This window comes from Oxyura jamaicensis, chromosome Z (genome assembly GCF_011077185.1).
Source record: "Oxyura jamaicensis isolate SHBP4307 breed ruddy duck chromosome Z, BPBGC_Ojam_1.0, whole genome shotgun sequence".
Taxonomy (NCBI): domain Eukaryota; kingdom Metazoa; phylum Chordata; class Aves; order Anseriformes; family Anatidae; genus Oxyura; species Oxyura jamaicensis.
The window spans coordinates 49,574,834-49,596,930 of NC_048926.1; the positions used below are offsets into that span (position 1 = coordinate 49,574,834).

Below are 22,097 nucleotides of genomic sequence, written 5' to 3' on the forward strand. Positions count from 1 at the left end.
AGATAGGGAGATGAATTCCTTACGTCTAACCCTAGAGATCATAGTCTTTGCATATTCCAGATCTGACAAAGCATATCAGAAAGACTTTACGCTCTGTTGTCAAGATGCCGCTGTGCAGATGCACTCCACCAGGGACTGAAAGAGGTGTGATAGTGCCAAGTCTAAAAAGTTGATTCTGCTTCTATTTGTTATAACACAAGTCCGGAAACAGAGCAGTATGCCTGGGTAGAAACGAGCTCCTTAGCACCATTTTAAAAACAGTTAAGTAAAAGGGATGTAATTTTTTGTTAACAACATTTGGAGATTTCTGAGAACTGCTTTTAAAAATAAATTCATGTTTTCACTCTTTTTATTTAGTGTTCATTCATTTTATCTTAAAGGGAGAAAACAGCACTGTCACTAGCATTAAAAGGCAAGGTTTTAAAATGAATTAATTTATAAATATAAGGTCTAATTAGTCTTTGTGCAGCTATATAGATCTATTGTCAATGGAGAATTACAGGAATGTGTTTGTAAGAAACTTGGAGGTTTCTTTAGGATGTCCAAATCCCCCTTGGTCATACAACCACAGTGACTGCTGCTACCTTATGCTCTTCCAATGATTCATAATTTTCATTACCCTGGAAATATCTCAAAAGTAAATCAAGCCTGACATCCACAAAGACGATACAAAGTAAGGTGACAAATCAGGTTGAAATACTTTTGTAGGGAAGGAGAAGGCAGATGAGAAGAACACTAGTCAGTAGCTAATTTTAGAGGTGGAAGGAAAAGCTGCTTATTCTGTCAGCCTTGAGCATCAGAACAACATAGTTTTACCTTCTTCAAAAGCAAGTACAGCCTTGCCGTATGTTGGCACATATTTCCCCAGATTTCCTTGGCAGCTTTCCCCACTTTCCTCTAAAAAGCTCTCCTCCCATGACTCTGTCATGGCTTCTCTCTGTTTTGTTACACCCTTACCTGGAAACTGGGTGGATATGAAGAGAGGCCACTTGGATATGGTTCAAGGCCTGAATGTACAGATTGATTCCCCTCTGAGATATGCACAGTAACCCCCAAAGAAGAGAAGAAAGGATCCAGCAGAGGTGGGAGGGAGGCAGGTCACAGGGAGCATAAAAGGTAAAGATCCGCATATTTTTTTTGAACCCTGGGTTGCCAGAAGACGTGCTTTTTACGACTGAAATGATTTGTTACATTGGTAAACCTTCTAGGAGTCTCTGTTCATTTTACATTATGCATGAAAATTGTGTGATAAATCTTACCCTACCTTGAAAAAAGTCTTACTGCACAGGAAACATAACTCAATAAAAGATTGTGTCTGAACCAAGGAAACAGGACAGTTCCAGTGGGAGTCTTGCATGTAAAAATGTCTGTAACATCAGCTTTAAAAAAGTTTTAAGATTCCAGAGGGCTGAAGCATTGAACAGAAAAAGTCAGGATGGCAGCAGTCAGACTCACTCCTGATTCATTTTGTAACAGTTTTGTGCAGAAGCTGAACTGAGAAGAAAACAGATAGCCTATGCAAATCATAAAATATAACTACAGGAGATCTACCCTGCACCTGGAAAAAATCTAAAAAAATATTTTTCAAGTATTAAACTATAATTTCTGCCCTTGTTCAGGGGAGAAAGAGAATTTATGTTTTTAAAGTGTTTTTTAAACACACTTTAAGATAAAACTTGAGATCTGAGAACTAAAACTTAGCAATTGGATTCCTGGGCCAGTTTCAGAAGATGGTACAGACTAGACAGTATCAGATGTTGAGGACTAACTGCTTCTGCATCAACTGTGAAATGATTGACTACACTTTTGCCACAACTCAGCCTCATTGAGACAAAGACATGCTAATTTAATGTTATCTATTAAAGCGTGCTTTCCTTTTTTAAAAAAAATAAATTAAATTTTAATATATTTTTTTTTAATCTTGTGTTGAACTCCTGCTGCAAATCCAGAAAAAATTCTTCTCCTCTTAAGATATGAAGTCAGATTTACAAGGATTTGGGTACTTGGGGTTTGTGAAGTCAATCAAATCAAAATGCTTGACTCACTCATGTGCTCTGTATACATCTGCATGTCTCTGCAAATACTTTTATACCACCTCTTTATGAACCATGAATCTAACTCCCCCAGCTAGATATATCTCTGAGTTTTGAATGAACTGTATCCTAAAAACATTCACTTCTCTTCACTAGTTTGTAAAATTAGCATTCAATACTACTATAACATTTCACCCTAGACTTTGAGATTCCCCAAAACCAAGAAAATGGAGTCATGGAATTACTAAAACTGGAGGATGACTCATATTTTCTTCTGGGCTTTCCATTTTAGTCAAATGCCAGATACACTCCTTAGTTACTCCTCAAATTGTGCTGCTGCTGCAGAAGCAAGAGATCTAAACATTACTGTTCCCATTTAACTTTTGTCAGCTGGGGATTTCTACATGTAATTGGACAAAAACAATGATGCACACTTCTACATCTTCACTAGAAATCTGCAGTGCTGCTGACTGGAAAACCAGTAGATGACATTATCAATATTACAGTCACACCAAAATCAGAGCACAAACTTCTAAATCAGAAATTTACTCCTCTGGGAAAAAAATGTTTCATCCACTCAAAAACTGTATAGTTACATTCACAGAGGTTCCTTAGGTATTTATCAGAAGCCCAGTACAACAGCTGTTACAATTATTTAAACTAACCAAGGAAAATGTGAGTTGTTGGAAGTGATAAAATTATCCTGATGATATTAGACCATTAGCAATATGTAAAATATTTCAGTGTATATATACTAGCAAACAAAATATTGCCAAGCACACATGAATTATTTTGTTTTATGTAAGAATGAGTTAATAGTTAATCATGTGTTTTTAACAATAAAAGTTAGTAAAGTGTAACAAAAAAGTCACAATGTAAAACGGAACAATTTTTTTTTCAGGGGCTCTTTAATTTAAAGGACTGAAGGAGGTCTGTGTGCATGATAGGGATGCTTTTCCAATCATACAAGCATCTGGAAAGAAGGTCCAGTTGAAAGGAAGGACTGGAGACAAAACGAGCATTTCAGAACTGTATTTGTGCAAAGTCAGGATTGTTTAAAATGTGGTGTTGGATATGAGGATGGATATTTCACCAGGGCTATAATATTTCCATGACTTTCATTCTTTTCATTGTGATCTTTCCCTGAAATGCCTTAAAAATCACCATGAAATATAACCAGTCTCCTACTACTTTGCAAAGATCACAGCTGTGTTATAACAGGAGTTGTTTTAGTGGAACTGACTAGATAGCATTCACATCCTGGACTTTAATCTTAAAAGCCAGCATTTAATAGTTCAACAATTATATTCAATTGTCAAGTTCTACAATCTCATTTAATCATCAAGAACTACTTCTGGGCCATGATCTCACTATCTGTTATGTGAAACAATGTTAGGGTCTAATTGATTCTTTTGTGAGACGTCATGGGCATAAAAGCAAACTTGGCTCCCTTACAAAATAAGCATGGTGACATGGCATAAATCTTGTACCCTGAGAACCACTCACACTTTTCCCAGGCTCTATAAATTTTGCTTAGGGTATGAAAAAGAAGTCTTTGAAATAAAGATGAAAAAAAAAAAGAAGTCTGGATGCCATTCATAAAAGGGAAGGGGGAGTAGGGGAGAGGGGGAAAAGAGGCTCACGTAGGAAAAGAAAGGAGTAGGCCCTCAGTGGTGCCTTCGGTCCTTTGCTTTAGCCATTATACTATAAAAAGGAATTCTTAATAGCAAGTTATAATCATTGTCATCTGCAGTGTTTCTCAGAGGTTGCTAGGTAAGGTGATGGTAAATTACCTTGAAGTATGCAACATTGATTGTACAAGTATGCAACATTGATTGTACCACTAATATTTGTAGATTATTTTTAAATTGTAAAGAAAATTATTTTCATCATTACTCAATTGTTTTGTTAGTTACATACAAAATATACACATTTAATGAGAAAGGCTACATGGAAGTCCAGTCATCAAACCATCTCACAGTCAGAAAAAATGTAGGACTGACGAAGTTCATGATTTATCTTTTACATAGAAGTGCACAAACCCTTCAGCAAATAGAACATGTCCAAGAAAACTTGGGCTATAAACTATTGGATTTACTGAAGTTTAAATTAACTTTCAAGGAGTACATTTCTCTCTCGCTTCCTGGCTTCTGGACAACAACTGTAACCACAGTAAATTGCCAGTTACCAGCAGAGTAGAACACAGTAAGCGGTGATAAAAGCAAGCAGTTTGGACTCCATGGAAAATTCAGTGTTCTCCAATGCACAATAAAATAATTATTGCAACAAATTAATACTGCTCCTACTAAGGAGTTTTAGATGTAACTTTTAGATGTAACTAGAGAAAATAAATGTAACTGTGTTTAGATGTACTAATAAGGTTTTAGATGTAGAAGAGTCTCCTACATGTTGACTTCTTTAATTGCAGCCAGAATAATTTGCACAGTCAACACAGTGAACTTTGCATCACCTTTATAACATGTAAAATGTAATTATTTGGTAGGTTAAATTCAACGTATTTATTATTTCCATGTAACATACTCATATTTCAGAGGGAGATGATAAAAAATAGCTACTAACATCAATTCGTAGTTAGGAAGTAACTTCAATGTTTCATAGTCAATTCATAGTCAATGGCTTACTACAGCTCATAGAGGATTCTAGGAAGTTTATATAGCTTAGTCTAAGCCCAATTTAAAAGAACTCCCCTGGGGGGGCGGGGCGGCCGTTTTTTTTTTTTTTCCTGTTCATATGCAGGGGAAACATGTAAGACAAAGATGGCTTTGGCCTGTCTTCTGTCCATTGTTCTGAGATCCCACTTCACCACAGAAATCTTATTTAATTGTACTAGGATACTGGTACGTATATTTCCCAAATCAAAGAGCTAAACGTAAGACTCACAGCAGGGAACAAAAGAAGGAGATTTGAATACAGTGCCTAAGCTTCCTATACCTAGCTCTTTAGGTCTACAGCTTGAGGATCACATTTATATTCTTTTGTTGTTGTTGTTGAGGGGCAAAGAGGGAGTGTAAATTTTGCTTCCAGAGGAAGATGCAGAGGAAAAACAACAGGGTGGCTTTACAGAGATGAGCAGTAGACCTTCGTGTAAGGTCTCTCCTGCCTTCTTCAGATTTTCTGAATTCTGCCCTTTTCTTCATTTTAATGTAATTTCTAGTAGGCCCAAGGACCACGAAGATGCATTGAAGTCATATTGTAGTTTAGTATTTGCTTATATGATTTCCAGTTCAGGGCTATCAGTCTTGCAAAGGATTTTGGCAAAACTTCAGAAGGGTCTTCTCCTTGCCTGCTTCTCAGAAATTGCTATGAAGTTCTCACTTTCTGTTTATGAAGCAACATACTTGGTTTATGAAGAATACTAAGAATTAACCTACAGTTGGTCAGAAGAAAAGAACTGTTCAAAATACCTTTCGTATGGTCTTGCAACATTATCAGATTCTTTCTTCAAAGGAAGCCTACATATCTTTGGATTTAAGTTACTATGGTATATTAATACTAACACTTCATAGCAATTTTCCTAAATTAACAATTTTAATAATATCATCCAACAAGTTGAGAAAAAAAAAAAAAAAAGATGGTAAGTGTATTAGCTGTAGTGTTAATTCTTACATACAAAATGCTGTAAGAGGAAAAAAAATGAAGATAATGATTAGAAATGAGAAATCAGATACCCAGAGCATAAGCATTCTCTGTGCAAACAATTGCAGCACTGACAGGTTAATATTCTGAATTTAACTTCCTAACACTTCTAAAATAATAATGAAAAACCAAAGAAATCCTAGAATCAGTATCCTGACAGAAGTATATTTACTGTTTCTGCAAATGAAACACAACAGGTATGGGACCAACAGGGTACCTGGATTTACATGCCTGAATTAACGCTAAACACAAGCTATACACAAAGAAGCAAAGTGCCCAGAGCAATGAAAAGCCTATAGAGGTATTATACAACAACAAGTCTCCAGGTCTGAGCATCATTTATTCTTGAAATTCAATTTTGAAATTCTTTTACCTGCTATGGAGCACCTAAAAAAGAAATAGTAGGTAAAGCAGTACCATTTTCTTGCTCTGAATAGGGCCATGGAGGATGAGAAATTAAAATTGCATCTTTTAACTTCAAAGTTTCAAAAAACAAGAAACAGATTGGAAGTTTCTTGAAAAAAATTTGTTTGGAAGTAACTAAGAACATTTACAGAATCATTTTATTGAGTTCTACTGCTCATCTCTTCAGAGCAAAAATGTTTTCAATAAGATAGTAAAAATAATAACCAGAAACTTAAAGCTCTTTTTTCTCAGCTACACCCTCTCAGCTTGTCATAGTCACACGTCACACATGCCACACATGTATTGTGACATGCAGTGTTTCCTTTGAGAAACTTGAGGATAAAGATTAGTCACACTGAAACTGGCTGAAGAGTACTACATCCAAGTTGAAAATATAAAGACTAAAGAACTGAAGGAGTAAGGAATTATACTTTTCATTTTAAATACCCCTGACCTTTCTAGACTCTGTCACTCTAACTTTGCTGAAATTTTACTCACAGTTCCTCCTCGCACTAATTCTGTCAGAATTCTGTCATATTCCAAACTCTCTGTTGCTTTATACATTTCCTGTCCCATCTTGTATTTGCTACCTTCTCAAGGGCATCCAACATGTCTAGTATCTGACCAGTCTACGTTACAGATGGACAATTTTTTTGTGTTGAAACCATCTCTAAAGTGCTTTTCAATGAGATGTTACTAGTATTAAGCCATAAAATATTGTTAATCTGTCTTCTTGAGATTAATATATAGTGACACTGTTTAATGCAATGGCATCTCAGCAAATTCACTTCATTACTGGAAATCCTATTGCACTGCATGGTTCTGTCTGGGCTCACAAGGGGCAATGTTGGGGGTCAGGGTATATTCAGTTGTACAGAGATCCCAGCAAACAGCACTGTTCTCACTCTGAGCTAGCACAGGCACTCAAAGTTACTGATGGTTTAACATGGAGGTTGAATACTGAAAGCATAATGAAACAGAACCTACACAGGAAATCTGGTCCCACTGGAATATATCACAACTATTCCATTCACTGCAGTGAGGTGACTTCACACTATGACAACTTCTATTTCTAAAGCACGAGCATATCAGTGATATGGTATGACATGACTCAGCTTGTCTGGAGATCCAGAGCAAACATTACAAGATAAACAAATGAAAATGTTTACATTGACTTCAGAAAGCACAATGTAAAATTAGTTTTGAAGGTGCTATCTTCTCTTTCCCTCAAACACATGCACAAAAATATCTTTCACAGAAAAACAAGTTGGAAGATGCGTTTTCTGAAGTATACACCCATACTTACCTGCATTTCTTGGCAAAAAGAAGCAGTTGGTCCAAAAAGAATCTGGCACTGTTCATCTGCAGTGTATGTCATTCCTGGGAGCTTGGAGGGAATAATCACAGAATTGAGGCTCTGAGGATTCGTCTGTAGCAGACAGTTACTGGCCTTTGACCTGGCAATATTCAGAGATTGATATGCTAAGCAATCAGTCCTAAAGAGTCTGACTGTCATGCTGACTTACATGTGCATTAGACATCACAAGAATGTAGACTCAAGATTTTTTATTTTATTCATCAGCATTAGGATGCCATTCAGAGAAATGGCTCCATGCAAATTAATGTCTGCTTTCTTGATAGAAGTTAATGGTATGTTCTGATGTTGCATATTTGCAGAAGGACAATATAAATAATCAGCACTGCTAGGAATTTCAGGAAAACCCTGGACAACATTTTATTGTCAATGTTATGTAACTGATTATGGTTTGGATAAAGATTAAAACTATTATATAAAGTAGACTATTGCTAATGCCCTGACAAACATGTAGCTTTTTTTTTTACACCCAGTAGGATTTAAAATTCTCTATATACATTTAAAAATACATATATTTCTGAGCTGGTAGCCAAAAATCTAACTTCTCTCGACAACTGAAGGTTTGAAAATACTTAAGCTTATTTAATGTACCACGTTATGAAGATTTTATTTCTGCCTAGGTTCAGTATAAATGTGTCAGACTTCAAATCTAACTTCTATTAACTATGTCAGTATCATCAAGCAGATTTGGGGACTATTTGGACATAAAGCATGAAAAAAAATGTTTTCATTTGGTTTCTAGGCATACTATTTCCTATCAGATATATAATAATAAATTAAAATAATTAATGTGACATAATTAAACTGAATAATTAAATATTGAATGGCACAGCATAGATCACAGAATTCATATAATGTATAGATGTTATTCTCTGTCCAGCATTCTTCAATACACTCTATACAAATATATTTTAAAATATAAACATGTTTAATATATAATTGTATGTGTTACTACAAGAATATATGAATAATTGGTGAAAAGAGTGAAATTTTAATTTGCCAAATAACATCTAGTTCATGATGACATATATTTTGATGGGCTATATAAACAGGACTTTCCTTTTAATCTCCCACAAAGGGGGTAAAAAGTATTGAAAACTTGTTTCAGGATACTTACTGCAACTTTTTGTAAAAGACACATAATGAGTTATTTTTCTTGAATGATATACCTGAGAAATCTTTCCAGATCTTCCCTGCTGCACCGGGACCATGAAACATCACCAAGATTCTGTCCTTTAATCCACTCTCCAGACATGATATGGAGACCATCTGCACAGGATGGGTGGTCATTGTCGTGGTTTATTCCCATGCTGAATTTTCAAGTTATTAGAAGTAAAACAAAGCACAACAAAATAACAAGTTGTTTTCAAAATTTTCATGTTAAATTCTTGCAAGATGCTAAAATATCACAGGGCTTATATATACCACATATATGATTATTTTTTTTCTCCATGATACCTTTCATAGAAGTGCACATAACCATGTCTGAAAGACAAGACTAACATCTGAAAGGTAAAAGTGATGATTCATTCACTTGATGAGAAATACTAAATTCTAATCAGCTCTTCATTGTATATTTTGGACAACTTTTTGAATATTAAGAACTGCACAACTATTGCACAACTGCACTTTTCTTGCTAATGGGCAACAAAAGCATTGGAAACTTACTTTTTAAGATAAGGGAATCATTCTACATTTTGACAGTGATTTTGTTTTAATTGTACATGGAACTGTTTAACTGAAATTTTATAGAATAGTAAAATGCTTACTAATTCAATTTATCACAACTAAAGAAAAATCACGATTGTGTTTATCAATGTCTACTGTTAGAAATAACATTGATGAAGCAATTTATGTTGTTATTTTATTTTATTTTATTTTAAAGACCCAGCATTCTCAGATAGGACACTGCAAGGCAATTAAAAATTCTCATACAAATCTACTTCAAACTACTGCTTTAACTAAAATGAAGACTCATTATCATCTTCACTGTTAATACATAAAGAGAGGAAAAATATTTAACTGAAAAAAAAAGTTTTTTAAAGTGCTCAGAAGGAGCTAACTGCAAGCATGCTCCACTAGAATTAGGAGAAACAAATAAAATTCTCTCAGCTGTTTTCAAAAATAAGCATGTGACTACTCTCCAGAACACTAAATTCAAAGTGCTGCTCAAAATTTGCATCCCATCTGCCCTGCAGAAAAGCAAAACCTTCTACTGAATAAAACTCTAAACCTTGTATTGATCACGTCAAATAACAGTCATATGGCTTAGAGACTGCAAAGATGGGAGAAGTTTGTTATTTCTGTAGAAAAACAGGAGTGAATCATGCTTTATCATATTTTACCCCAACATAGTGGCCAAAGGGCAAAAAAGGCCTGCCACCCATCACTGAACACACAAGGTTATATTTTTCCTTCACTCTATACCCAATCCAATCTTCACCCAATCCAATAATGACTAGATCAAATTTTTACATCAAGTTTTGCAAGCTGCATAATATTGTGTTTACCAAAAATATATATATATATATATATATATAAATTAATCCCTTGTAGGGGATTTTTGTGTCAAGATTTTTTATTTATTTATATTTTTTACCAGAGTACACGCTCCAGTTTGGAGCACTGGAACACATTGCTTCTGCTTTAATGGGATAGTTTTCTGAGTTGCAAAGAGTGCAATCACAGTATAAGCTAAACTCTTCAACTCACAGTTTCTCTTTTCCTAAATTTTCTGAAGGGACAAAACATCTACATAAAAACACATATACGTTTTCCATACATTCTTCCTACACATGACTATTTCTCTTTATATATAATGCCTTATATACCAAACTTGAGATGTCCATAACTACAGACCTCTTAGTCTAACAACAGTCCCTGGAAAAGTTACAGAGAAGATTGTGCTGGGTGCTCCTAAGAGGCATTGAAAGAACAAGATTTTAATAAGGCCTTTGATACAGTCTCTCACAGCATCCTTCTGGACAAATTATCCAAATGTAAGATGTAAAGGAACGTGCTATGCTGGGTGATGAACTGTCTGAACGGCAGCACTCAAAGAGCAGTAGTGAATGGGACTACATCTGGCTGGTGGCCAGTCACTAGCAGTGTCTCCCAGGGCTCAATTCTAGGGCCAGTTCTGTGCAACATTGTTATCAGAGATCGGGATGCAGGAGTTGAAGGCATCCTTAGCAAGTTTGCTGACAATGCTGATGTGGCTCTCTGGAGGGACAAGAGGCTTGCAGAGGGATCTAGGCAGATGGGAGCGTTGGACCAACATCAACAGCATGGACTTCCACAAAGGCAAAGGTTCTGCCAGGTTCTGTACTTGGGGCAGAGTGAGTAATGCCAGACACAGGCACACACTGGAAGAGGAGTGGCTGGAGGGAGAACAGCTCAGCAGAAAGGGACCTGGGGGTGCTATTGACAGCAGGCTCAGCATGAGCCAGCAGTGTGTCCTGCCAGCCAAGCATTTGGCAGCAAACCGCATTTTGGGGTGCATTAACCACAGCATAGTCTGAAGAGATGATTTGATTGCTCTATTTAGCATTGGTGCAGTTCCAGGTTCCACAATGTAGAAAGGATGTTGTGATACTTGAAAGCATCCAGGGGAGAGCAACAAGGCTGGTAAAAGGGCTGGAAGGCAGGTCCTATGAAGAGAGGCTTGTCTTGGGTTGTCCAGTCTGGAGAAGAGGAGGCCAAGAGGCAACCTCACGGCTCTCAGCAACTCCCTGAGGAGGGGAAGGGCAGAGGGAGGTGCCGCACTGTGCTCCCTAGGAACCCATGACAGGACACATGGGAATGGCACAAAGGTGTGCCACAGGAGGTTCCAACTGGACATTAAGAAAAGTGTCATTTCTGTGAGGATAGTAAATCACTAGAACAGACCTTGTAGAGAAGGTGGAAGCTTTGGAAACTTACTAGGTGATTTATGCCTCATGCCTGTCAGTGTTCAAGAGGCACTGGGATAATTCACTTAATAATATATTTTAACTTTTGGTAGCTATGAAGTACTCAGGCAATGATTTTTTAGATCCCTTCTAGCTGAATTATTGTATTGTATTGTATTGTATTGTATTCTGTTCTGTTCTGTTCTGTTCTGTTCTGTTCTGTTCTGTCCTGTCCTGTCCTGTTCTGGTCCTGTTCTGGTCCTGTTCTGTTCTGGTCCTGTCCTGTCCGGTCCTGTCCTGTCCTTTCCTGTCCTGTCCCTCCAGAGTTTTATCTTAGAATAATAGAAATATAAAATCATTTAAGTATGAAAAGATCATTAATATAATCAAATCCAACAATTAACCAGGCACTGACAAGTCCACCATTGTCACTAAGCTGTACATATACCAATTTTTTGAAGACCTCCAGGGATGGTGACTTAACTACTTCTCTGGGCAGCCTGTTTCAATACTTCACAATCTTTTCAGTGAATAATTTTTTCCTAATGTGCAACCTAAACCTCCACTTGCACAACTTAAGGTCATTTCCCTTTGTCCTATCACTTGTTGCTTGGGAGAAGAGCTCAATCCCTGCCTCAATATAGCCTACTTTAAGGGAAGTGTAAACCACAATAAGGAGCCTTGAGCCTCCTTTTCTCCAGGCTAAACAACCTCAGCTCCCTCAGCCACTCCTCATAAGACTTATTCTCTAGACCCTTATAACCTTCACCAACTTCATTGCCCTTCTTTGGAAAGGTTCCAGCACCCTGATATTTTTCTTGTAGTGAGGGGCCAAGAATATCCATGTTAACTAGAATATCTATAAGAACTATGAAAAAAACAAACAAACAAACAAAAAACAGAAACAAACATTTAGAAACTCTAACAACACTTTGTTTTGGTGACTGCAGAAAAAATATATGTGGCTTACAGTTTTCCTAGTTATATACTTCCCTATTTTGAAAGAAGTCATTTATCAATATCATATATGCACGGTGATTTACAATAAATCATTCACAACATACAAGTTGTCAAAACCTTGCTGAAGTCATCACTCACAGAATGGATGGCTCCCATTTTTCAGTGTGGGAATTATCATATTTACATGTTAATTGAAAAAAAAAATAAAAATCAATGAAAAAATATTTCTGATAACAATTATTTTTTCGTCTGGTCTGAAAGGTAATTATTGGATTCAGACTTTATTAGACTGTAAAATCATTAAGAGAAATCCACACTGAACTGAATCCAGATCTTAATTGTTTCAAAAAAGAGTTACACCAGCCACCATTACATAAATGTACCAGTGCAACCCTATTTTTTAATCTACAATCACAGAATCATTCTGTGCATTCTATCAGTACGAGATTTCTGAAAAAACAAAAAAGTGTATTTTAAGGTGAAAAATGGTAAAATCTTTTCAACTTATAGCAATTGTGTATACGTGTAACATAAACACTATTAAAAAAGCTAACTCCAATCCTCTTCCAGTATTTTAGCTCCTATACTTGTAAAGCTTCTATTTTACTTCAAATTTCAAGTACACTCCAAAATGAATACATCAATACTCATTTGTCAATACATTCCCATTTACAAATTAAACACACTTAGCAAAACGTTCAGCAAGTGGTGAAAACCACTTGTCCAAAGCTTCTGTCCATCAGAGAACACCAACTTCAAAAGGGATGCATAGGTCATTATGTTAATATCAACTAATGAGATCACTAGAGAGTATGCAAGAAGTTTGCTCAAAGACCAACAGAACTTGCTCTGGAAAATTCTCAGAAATCAGTAATATGTGCTGTTGATTTCCTCTACAGCATAGAGGAAATAACTGCACACTTTTATCTGACCTAGTATCAACTACATGATTGTATAAAGGTAGATATGCAGTAGACTTGACTTCCTGTTTAACCACATATATATACATTTATTTATGAAAAAAAAAAAAAAAAAAAAAGATGAACAGTCAGTGCCACTTTTCTATCCAGCAAGAAAGTAACATAAGCATATATATACATTTCTTATTTAAAAATCAAGGATATAAAAATATTTTAATTCTCACACTGATAATCATGGTATTTTCCTTAATGTACTGTCCACGTGAAAGAGACAACTGCATCCTTTCACTAAAAGAAAGGCAATACAGAAACTGCCTGGGTGAGGTGATGTTATGTCTTTTCCTATAGAATTTATTATGCTAGCATTGGGCATATTGCCCTCTCTGTGCATAGGCTCCTCTCTCCAACAGCTGTGATCATTCAACCTCATGCCAGAGTAAAGCAACAACATGTGTATGTGGGAGAAAGACAAGGGAGTTTATGGTAAGAGGATAACATTATAACATTCTGAAAAACCATAATTAACAAAGAACTCAGTGCTGTACTTTAAGAAGTAGTACATCATATCTACACGGAAACAAATCAATTAGTTTTAAGAACGGAAGCACTATTTTTACACCGATACATAAAAACATTCAGTCCATTCTGGATAGAAAATATATGCATGTCACATAATATGAAAGTAGGAAGCATCTTAGGGAAAGCATTCTCTAACTACAATAACTTCAATATTAGCAATATTTGAACTCACACTATGCAACTTGACTACATTAAAAAAAAAAAAAAAAAGTTTAAAAGTACTTTGACAAAGAGCAAAGAACCTTGGCCAAATAAACTCCACTAACATTATACATGGTTGTCAAGTCAACTGAAAAAATATTTTTATCTTATAAAACCTCTCTTACTTGCTTAAAAAACTTTGCCAGATATTTTTATTTTTTTACTACTTATGTGTGTGTGTGTGTGTTTGTAATATCATGCAGAAAGCTGGAACAATCTATTCTAAATTTTGAAGATGATCCCTGTTGATGTTTAATGTGCACCATGAACAGTCCAAAGAAAAGATCTAATTTCTCCATGCTTAGAAGTCAGAATTAAAACATGGGCCACTGAAAGTAGGAGACAAATGTTGGCTCCATTTTTCAGTGAAAATTTAATTTTTTTACACTTCACTACCCCTGCAATGTGTACAACTGGATTCAAGATAGATAGACAATAGCATCTCTCTTACCATCAAGGGAAGTTTACATTCTTGCAGGCGCAAAATGCATTCCAGTGTCAACCCACATACTGAAAAAGTACCAAGTACCACACTTCAATTTGATTTGATTATAGCTGAGCATTAAGAAATAAAAGCCCTGTTATATGTCAAGAAACGGGCCTTATTCATTATTTGGTATTTAAATAAGTTAAATAAGGCTATTGCACACACCTTCTGGAAAGAATTAAGTTACATTATAAAGTGCTGTTTTGTATTTCTCACTGTAAGTCTCAAAAATTCTCCTACATGTGCTACATTCATGTCATCAAATTTGCGCTGTGAGCCCACACAGTTCCAGATGAAAAGCTTTTAATTTTTTAATATTCATTATTTTATTTGTGCTTTAGAAATGGCAGATGATGACCTGGTTATCACCACCACATTCCACTTAAATGCATATGGTCGTTCAGCTGAACAATAATGATGCTATTAAACTTGAAACAGGTAATGAAGGCACAAAGGCAAAACAGTATTAAATGGTATAATTTAGGAGCAAAGAGTTGGGAGAGTTCAGATAGCTGCAGAGAATTACTTTAAGTCTATCTCTTAATAAAACTGAATTTAAAAGATGATAGAAAATAGCTCTTGTTCAGAGTTTTAGAGTCGCTACCATAAAACAGATTAGGGAAGAGATAGACTAGAAAAAATACAAGACCCTAGCGGAAAATCTAGCTACCCAAGGAACCAGGGGTACCTTGCTGAATATTCAGTACAGTAAATAGATTATCAAATCCTAAAAGATAATAGTTCAACCCAAGAGGAACAAGCAGCAGAGGGTTGGTGAGGATAAACTGCACATCTAGGATAATAGCATTAGTTTAAATCTATGGCAAAATTAAAAGTATTGAAAAAAATAATAATTCCCTTTATGAAGGCAATAGTAAGTCTCTGAATGCTGCTATTAGTTTGTACTTCTGATCTGTGGTGGAATCAGGGTGACAACTGACTGATTTCCTAATTAATATTTTATAAATGTTATATATTTTTACAAATGGCTACATGCAGTTTTTAAATTTACTCAAGCAATTTTTCAAAAATATTTCTCTTATAGAATTTTTTCCATTCTGGCAAATAAAGTACAAGCATATAATGGATTGTATCCTTCTGAAAATAAGAATGACTTTTAATTAAAAAGCATTACTAATTACAAAGTATTATTCTTTGTATTATTTCCACTGTTATCTTTTTTGTTGTTGTGTGTGCAGGATTATCTAAGAATGATAAAAACTTGTCTTTGTTTAAGATTTGAAAACAACAAGGTTTAAAAATTTACATGACATTAACTAGTTCAATGATTACTTCTAACAATTTCTGTAATGTGAAATTTTGCATATTGCATTATCAAAAGGACATATATTATATATATGAAAATAACACCACTTAGGCTTCCACAGACAGAGGACATGGAAGCTGCACTGCTTTGTTAGTACTTGTGTTGCACCTTTAAGATAAAAATCTAAAGAGTTATGGCATTATTATCTTCATAGTGAAAATGATGTTGTAAAGACAGTTTTCTATAAGTTATTTTCTATGTAGCTACGTTCTGTAAAGTTATTTTAAAACATTAATGCAAAATGTAGGTATTGCATGTTTGTTGTGTTGTGGTTTTTTGTTTGTTTTTAATTCAATTTTATTTTTATTTTTTAATTCCAGTTAGTGAAAAATTATTCTCTCATTAATATTTTATAAGTGTTTTTAAACATATGACTGTTTCACAGATCACTGCATAAACAGGATAAGACTCATGAATTATTGACGTTGAAGCAAATTGAAAGGCCAGCTACAGAAAACATAAGATGGTAAAAGGTAAAAGACAATTTCTTTTGAAAAAAAAAAGTTTGTCTTTAATGGAAGAATCTGAAGGAAGAGGATACTTCAGTCCTCTTATTAACAACCTGATGTTTAAAATAAAAAATAAAATAAAATAAAGGAAATATGTTTACCCACTGAATATGCTTATGGAAAGGAAATATGTTTACCCTCTTTCATCAGTCATTGCTAGGACCCAAGACACCCATAACTTACATTACATTTTCAATCTTGAAAACATTGGGTAAAAAATAGAACTTGTATATTAATATACTTTTGTTAACATATACTGCATGTTGGTGTCCACCTGAATGTTCACCTTTTGCTACACAGCTGCCTTCCTCTAACATTTCTAGCATCAAGCTTCAAGAAGCTGGATCTAGACACAGGATGGTATCCTTCTCCTTTGGCTTAAGTATATAAATAATTTAAAGCTTTGATGTGACAGTTGTATTTAGCATACAGACACCCCCCACCAGATTTTTTTAACAGAAAGTATACAATACAAAAGAATTATTCACCTCTGGCAAATACGATACCCCTGCCATATCCTGCAATCTGCACTTTTTCAAGATAAACAGTTATGTCTACGGTTTATGTCTTTAAGCCTATGCTAAGAAAAACATTGACATATAACATGTCTTCAAGATTATTTGAAATTAGAAAAAAAAAAAGAAAAAACATTATTTGAGCTATTGTGTATTCAGTGAATAGATAAAAAGATACAAAGCGTCTTTATTAACAAAAATATTGACACTATTACAATACTTTGAACATTTTAAATGTATCAGAATATCAGTTTAAGTTAGGCTGTTATTCATCTCCTAACAGTTCACTTTAGAAATGTAATTAAAAGGAAAGTTAACTACAAATCCACCTTGGAAATCTACAGTCTGGCAGAAATGGAAGACTTGCTATCTTCCTAGAGAAAAACTTGACTAATCTTCTAAATTTCAAGTGTAAAATTATGCAAACTTACTAAAAATGCTGATGCAGTGCTACTTCACTGTCTTACTTCTTCACTGCTTCATTTCTTTCTAAGGTCTTTCTTTTTTCATCTGTCTAGCTTGGCACTGTTGTTATGTGTGATAAAATAAGATTTTTCTTGAGCTGGAGTGGATCCTTAGAACTGGACTAAGCAAAACTATTTTATTTTTTTCTTTCTTTTAATGATTTTGAAAAAAAAATATATGCATTTTCAAAGTAAGAGTTAAATGAAAATGCAAACTGTGTAATAAGCTCCATCCTCTTCTGTCATCTCTATTTCTGTGTTGGAAAATGTCCAGACTATGAGGAAGTTTTGTATGCTATACCCATCTGCCCAGTAAGATCGTAGGCTGATTTAAATAATGTCTGTGAATCACATTTACTTACTTTAATAGGTATGCAGAAAGATCAGAGGCTAACGCTTTTTAAATAACTTACTGACTAAACAATTCAAACTGAATGTCAGAGTACAAGGTGATCTCAACAACACTGTGATTGTTTTTGTGGCAAAACATTACTTTTTGCCATTGCTTTCTATTTACTATTATTGGAGAGTACCAACCACCCTTCCCATGGGGATTAATGTCAAATACTTTGAACTTCACTACTATTAGTTAAAAAGGAAAAAAAAAAAAGACTAAAGTCACTGCACTGTGGGATTCTTATTGCAATACTTTCAAACAGTATGGATTCTCTTCTTAATATGATAGGAAAAAAAAGGGCACTATCTGAGATGAAAATATGGGGTGATTCCCATAAAATTGTGTGTGACATCAAAAATATGTAATGCTGGAATGCAAAGTAAAAAATCCAATATTAACTTTTATTAAAAGAAAAAAAGAAAAGGTGTGAAATGTGGTCATTTGATTCATGTCAGTATGAAACAATGCTAGGGCCACATGATGAAATCTAACTTTCTATCTAAGAAAAACAGAGTGATTAGTGTGCATAGTTCTTGTATCATGCAAAAGAAGGGTCCAGCAATTCATGTAAATAGAACGTTTGAAGGATAAACACTGAGACTTGAGTCTGGGAGATAAGAGGACCAAGGAGGTTCTTTTTGGGAAACTGCATGAGACGCTGCCCAAGCCTCTGATGTCCAGCAAAGAGATCCATCAAATAAGGAGAAAGGGGGAGTTGAAGGACGACCGAAAGACAAAACCTGAGAGGAAGACTACAAGCCTTCAGCACAAGAGACCCCCAGAAAGACCACCAGAGACTCCATGCACCTGGAGAGGGTTCAGATTCTGGAAACTAATTATAATAACCCTGCCTTTTCTAGGAATAGTGATAAATATGTATTAGTCTAGTAGCATAAAAATCAGCCACCTGATGTAATAGGTGTGCGTCTTGGTGGAGCAGAGACTTCCGGTGCACCCAGCGCTGTTTGCTTACCTCTATTCGCTTAATAAATCACAAGCTTTGATTAAAATCCTATTTGGGACTTAATCATTTATCTCAAAGGGAAAAAATCTTTCTTGACAAGAGAAAATGCAACAAAATTAGTTTCTTGATTAAACAAGTGCTATGCTTTATAGGAAATAAAAAATCCTTCAATGTGAACATTTTTGAACAAACACTACAAGAAATGCTACCACAGATGTTAAAATAATGACAAAAACAGTATAAAAATACGTATGTTATATGCAGCTAACCACCAGCTGCAGAGCAGTATATTGATTTGACTGTAAATTCATCAATGACATAAATATGTTTACAGGAAAGCTAATTTCTTTTAGTTTCTTGTGCATGTATTTTAAAAAATTATAAAGCTCAACTTTGCAACTGCAGCTGTATTTTTCAATATATATTTCCCAAAGTTACATTCTCGTGTTTACTCTTCAGAAGACAGTCAACAGTAATATTATTTAGTACAAAAAAAAATCAGTAATGATGAAAATCAGTCAAAATAGTTAAACCTCAACATCTCAAAGTCAGGCTGCTTCTATATCAGACTGCCTACAGCAATGGATATGTATATATCTAAAGACAGATTAATATCTGTATCTACCTATCTAAATTTGGGCTGAGAAACCTACCTTTGGACACTTGTCCAAAAAAAAAAAAAAAAATAGAGTTGGGAGGCTACAGTGTCAGGCAGGCACTTCCCCACCACCTTCTATGCACTCCCTGTAGACCATGGGATCAGGACTTTATGAGGGAGAGAAGGAAGAAAGTAGATTATTTTATTTTTGGACAGGTTACCAGACATAATCCCAAGAGATAGAGAAGTTCTCCAGCAGCATCTTTCTTACTTAGATGTCACTGTCATAGGAAGGAACAACATTGACTCCAAAGTAACCCGAGTCAGGAGGCTTGGAAGTAAATGCCCTGATAAAGAACAACCCCAAAGTGATAGTGTGAACATTATCAGTAAAGGAATGGATTAACTATTAGTAAATAGAGTACCTATCTTAATACACCAGTTCAATATACCCTTGGTTAAATAACCTACATTTTGCAAACATCCTTTAAGTCACTAATTTATAAACAAATCAGAGGTGGCTAAATATATGATAAGAAGTAGAGTTATTCTTAGAGGATGTTAGCATTTGAAAGATAGGTATATTTTGAGATATTAATGGACTTCCGAAAAATTCATTCACTTCATGTATATAATGAAGAAATTTTCTCACATATGAATGTTCCACTGCTTGGAACAATAGGGCCCCAGATCTTAATTAGACTGTCTCCTTCCTGCTACTATACAAATTATACAAACAATAAGAAAAAACATCCAAAATTTTAAGATATTTGAATTTAGGCATATGTCTTTCTGCATAGGAATTACAAACAAACAAAAAAAAATAAAAAAAGGTAACACAATGGCCATAGTTTCGTATCAATGATAGGGAAATAGGAACACATAAAATAGAAAAAATAAGTACACAAACTAAGACTAAAGTGGTATTTTAAAGCAAAAATAAAAAGTATATAGGAGCCAAGAATTAAGTTTTTGGCCTCCTAGATAACAAATTCAGAAATCCTACTCACTTTTAATAATAAGTAATTTATAATTCACTGTTAGAAAATAAATAAATAAGTAAATGAAACACAAAAGCAGAGTATTAAAAAGTTTTAATATTTCAGAAAAGAAGGTTTGGAGCTGGAAAAAATAGTACCATTCAAGCCATTAATAAAATAAAATATGGCCATATTGATCTCATTAGTTTCGTATTTTTACTTTCACTTGAATCAAAAGCATGAGTAAGGGATTGCAGTACAAACTTGCAAAATGCACTCCACTAATGAAGGCAATTGCAAAGAAACTGCAATTGTACAGAAACAGTGTTGCAATTGAGAAACCTCAAAAGAGGTTTCCTATACCATAAGCTCCATTACTATCATTAGTTTTCTTTCAAAAATATTCCTCAGTTTACACTGCACTTATACATCTGCACTTATTTCTGCAGAGTTTTTATCTTCAACAATTGCTTATGTCATCATTTCATACTGTGGTGCACTGTCCTCAGATCATATATTATTTCATTTGTGATTCATTTATGATTCATTTCCTAATGAACTAAAACATGTTCTGAGCATTACAAGAAATTAATTTGACTGCCTTCTCTGAACACAAAAATGAATACAAAAACCATATGGGGAGGTTTTTCCTTCCTATGTGGTTAAATCGCATTAAAGTTTAACTTTTTTACTTTCTAATTCATTCCAAATGAATTGCTCCTTTATGTAAGAGAGCAATTAGAGTGTACCCAGCTCCACCTGGGGGAGGGTGAAGGACAAGTAGAGAGCTTGTGGGTGAGAATTAAGTGGTGGGCTGGTATGAGGGACACTGTTGTGGGGGTTTACTACTTGTCACCAGACTAGGAGGAGGAGGTTGATGAGGCCTTCTACAAGCAGCTGGTAGTAGCCTCACAATCACGGGAGCTGGTTCTTATAGGGGGACTTCAATTATCCAGACATCTGCTGGGTAAGCAACTCGGCCAGGCACGCGCAATCCAAATGGTTCCTGCGTTGAAGAAATTTTCTGACGCAGGTGGTGGAGGAGCCGACAAGACAAGGGGTGCTTCTGGACCTTGTCCTTACCAACAGGGATGGGCTTGTTAGGGATGTGAAGGTTGGGGGCAGCTTGGGATGCAGTGACCATGAGATGGTGGAGTTCAAGATGAAAGTTGGTGGAAGAACTAAGGCTAAAAGCAGGATTGCTACCCTGGACTTTTGGAGAGCCAACTTCGACCTTTTCCGGGACCTGCTTGGGAGCATCTCATGGGCTACGTTGCTAGAAGGCAAGGGTGCTTGTGAGAGCTGGGCTACACTTAAACAGCACTTCTTCCAAGTTCAGGATCAGTGCATCCCTAAGAGTAGGAAATCGGGGAAGGGGGGCAGGAAACCTGCATGGATGAGCAAGGAGCTCATCGATAAGATCAAAAGGAAGATGAAGGTCTACAAAAAGTGGGAAAAGGGCCTGTCCTCTTGGGAGGAGTATAGAAGTATTGTCAGGGCTTGCAGGAATGTGACGAGGAAGACCACCTAGAGATGAAGCTTGCAAAAGAGATAAAAGATAATAAGAAGGTTTTTCTTCTTTAAGAATGTAAACAGTAAAATGAAGACTAGGGATAACGTGGGCCCCTTGCTGAACAAGGGGGGTGTCCTGGTAACGGGAGACACCGAGAAGGTGGAGATACTGAATGCTTTCTTTGTTTCAGTCTTTTCTCCAAGGACTCCCCACCAGGACTCCTTGAACCTGGCGGGAGGACACAGGGTCTGGGAAATGGAGGGCTCCCCCCTGGTTGACGAGAGGGTGGTTTGGGAGTGTCTGAGTGGGCTCAACACACACAA

The 22,097-nt window shown here is 35.5% G+C and overlaps 1 protein-coding gene across 2 annotated transcripts in view; it reads right to left on the reverse strand.

Annotated features, from left to right (window-relative positions):
* Window positions 1-22,097, reverse strand: part of ADAMTS19 (ADAM metallopeptidase with thrombospondin type 1 motif 19) — a 166,724-nt gene that overhangs the window by 57,091 nt on the left and 87,536 nt on the right. Inside the window, exons 9-11 of one of the 2 annotated variants that reach the window (XM_035310268.1) lie at window positions 8,640-8,780; window positions 7,402-7,552; window positions 958-1,029 (exon numbers count right to left, since the gene is read on the reverse strand). In XM_035310268.1, the coding sequence (XP_035166159.1) occupies window positions 958-1,029; window positions 7,402-7,552; window positions 8,640-8,780 (364 nt within the window). The remainder of the gene's footprint in view (window positions 1-957; window positions 1,030-7,401; window positions 7,553-8,639; window positions 8,781-22,097) is intronic. The other variant, XM_035310269.1, reaches the window with a different exon arrangement.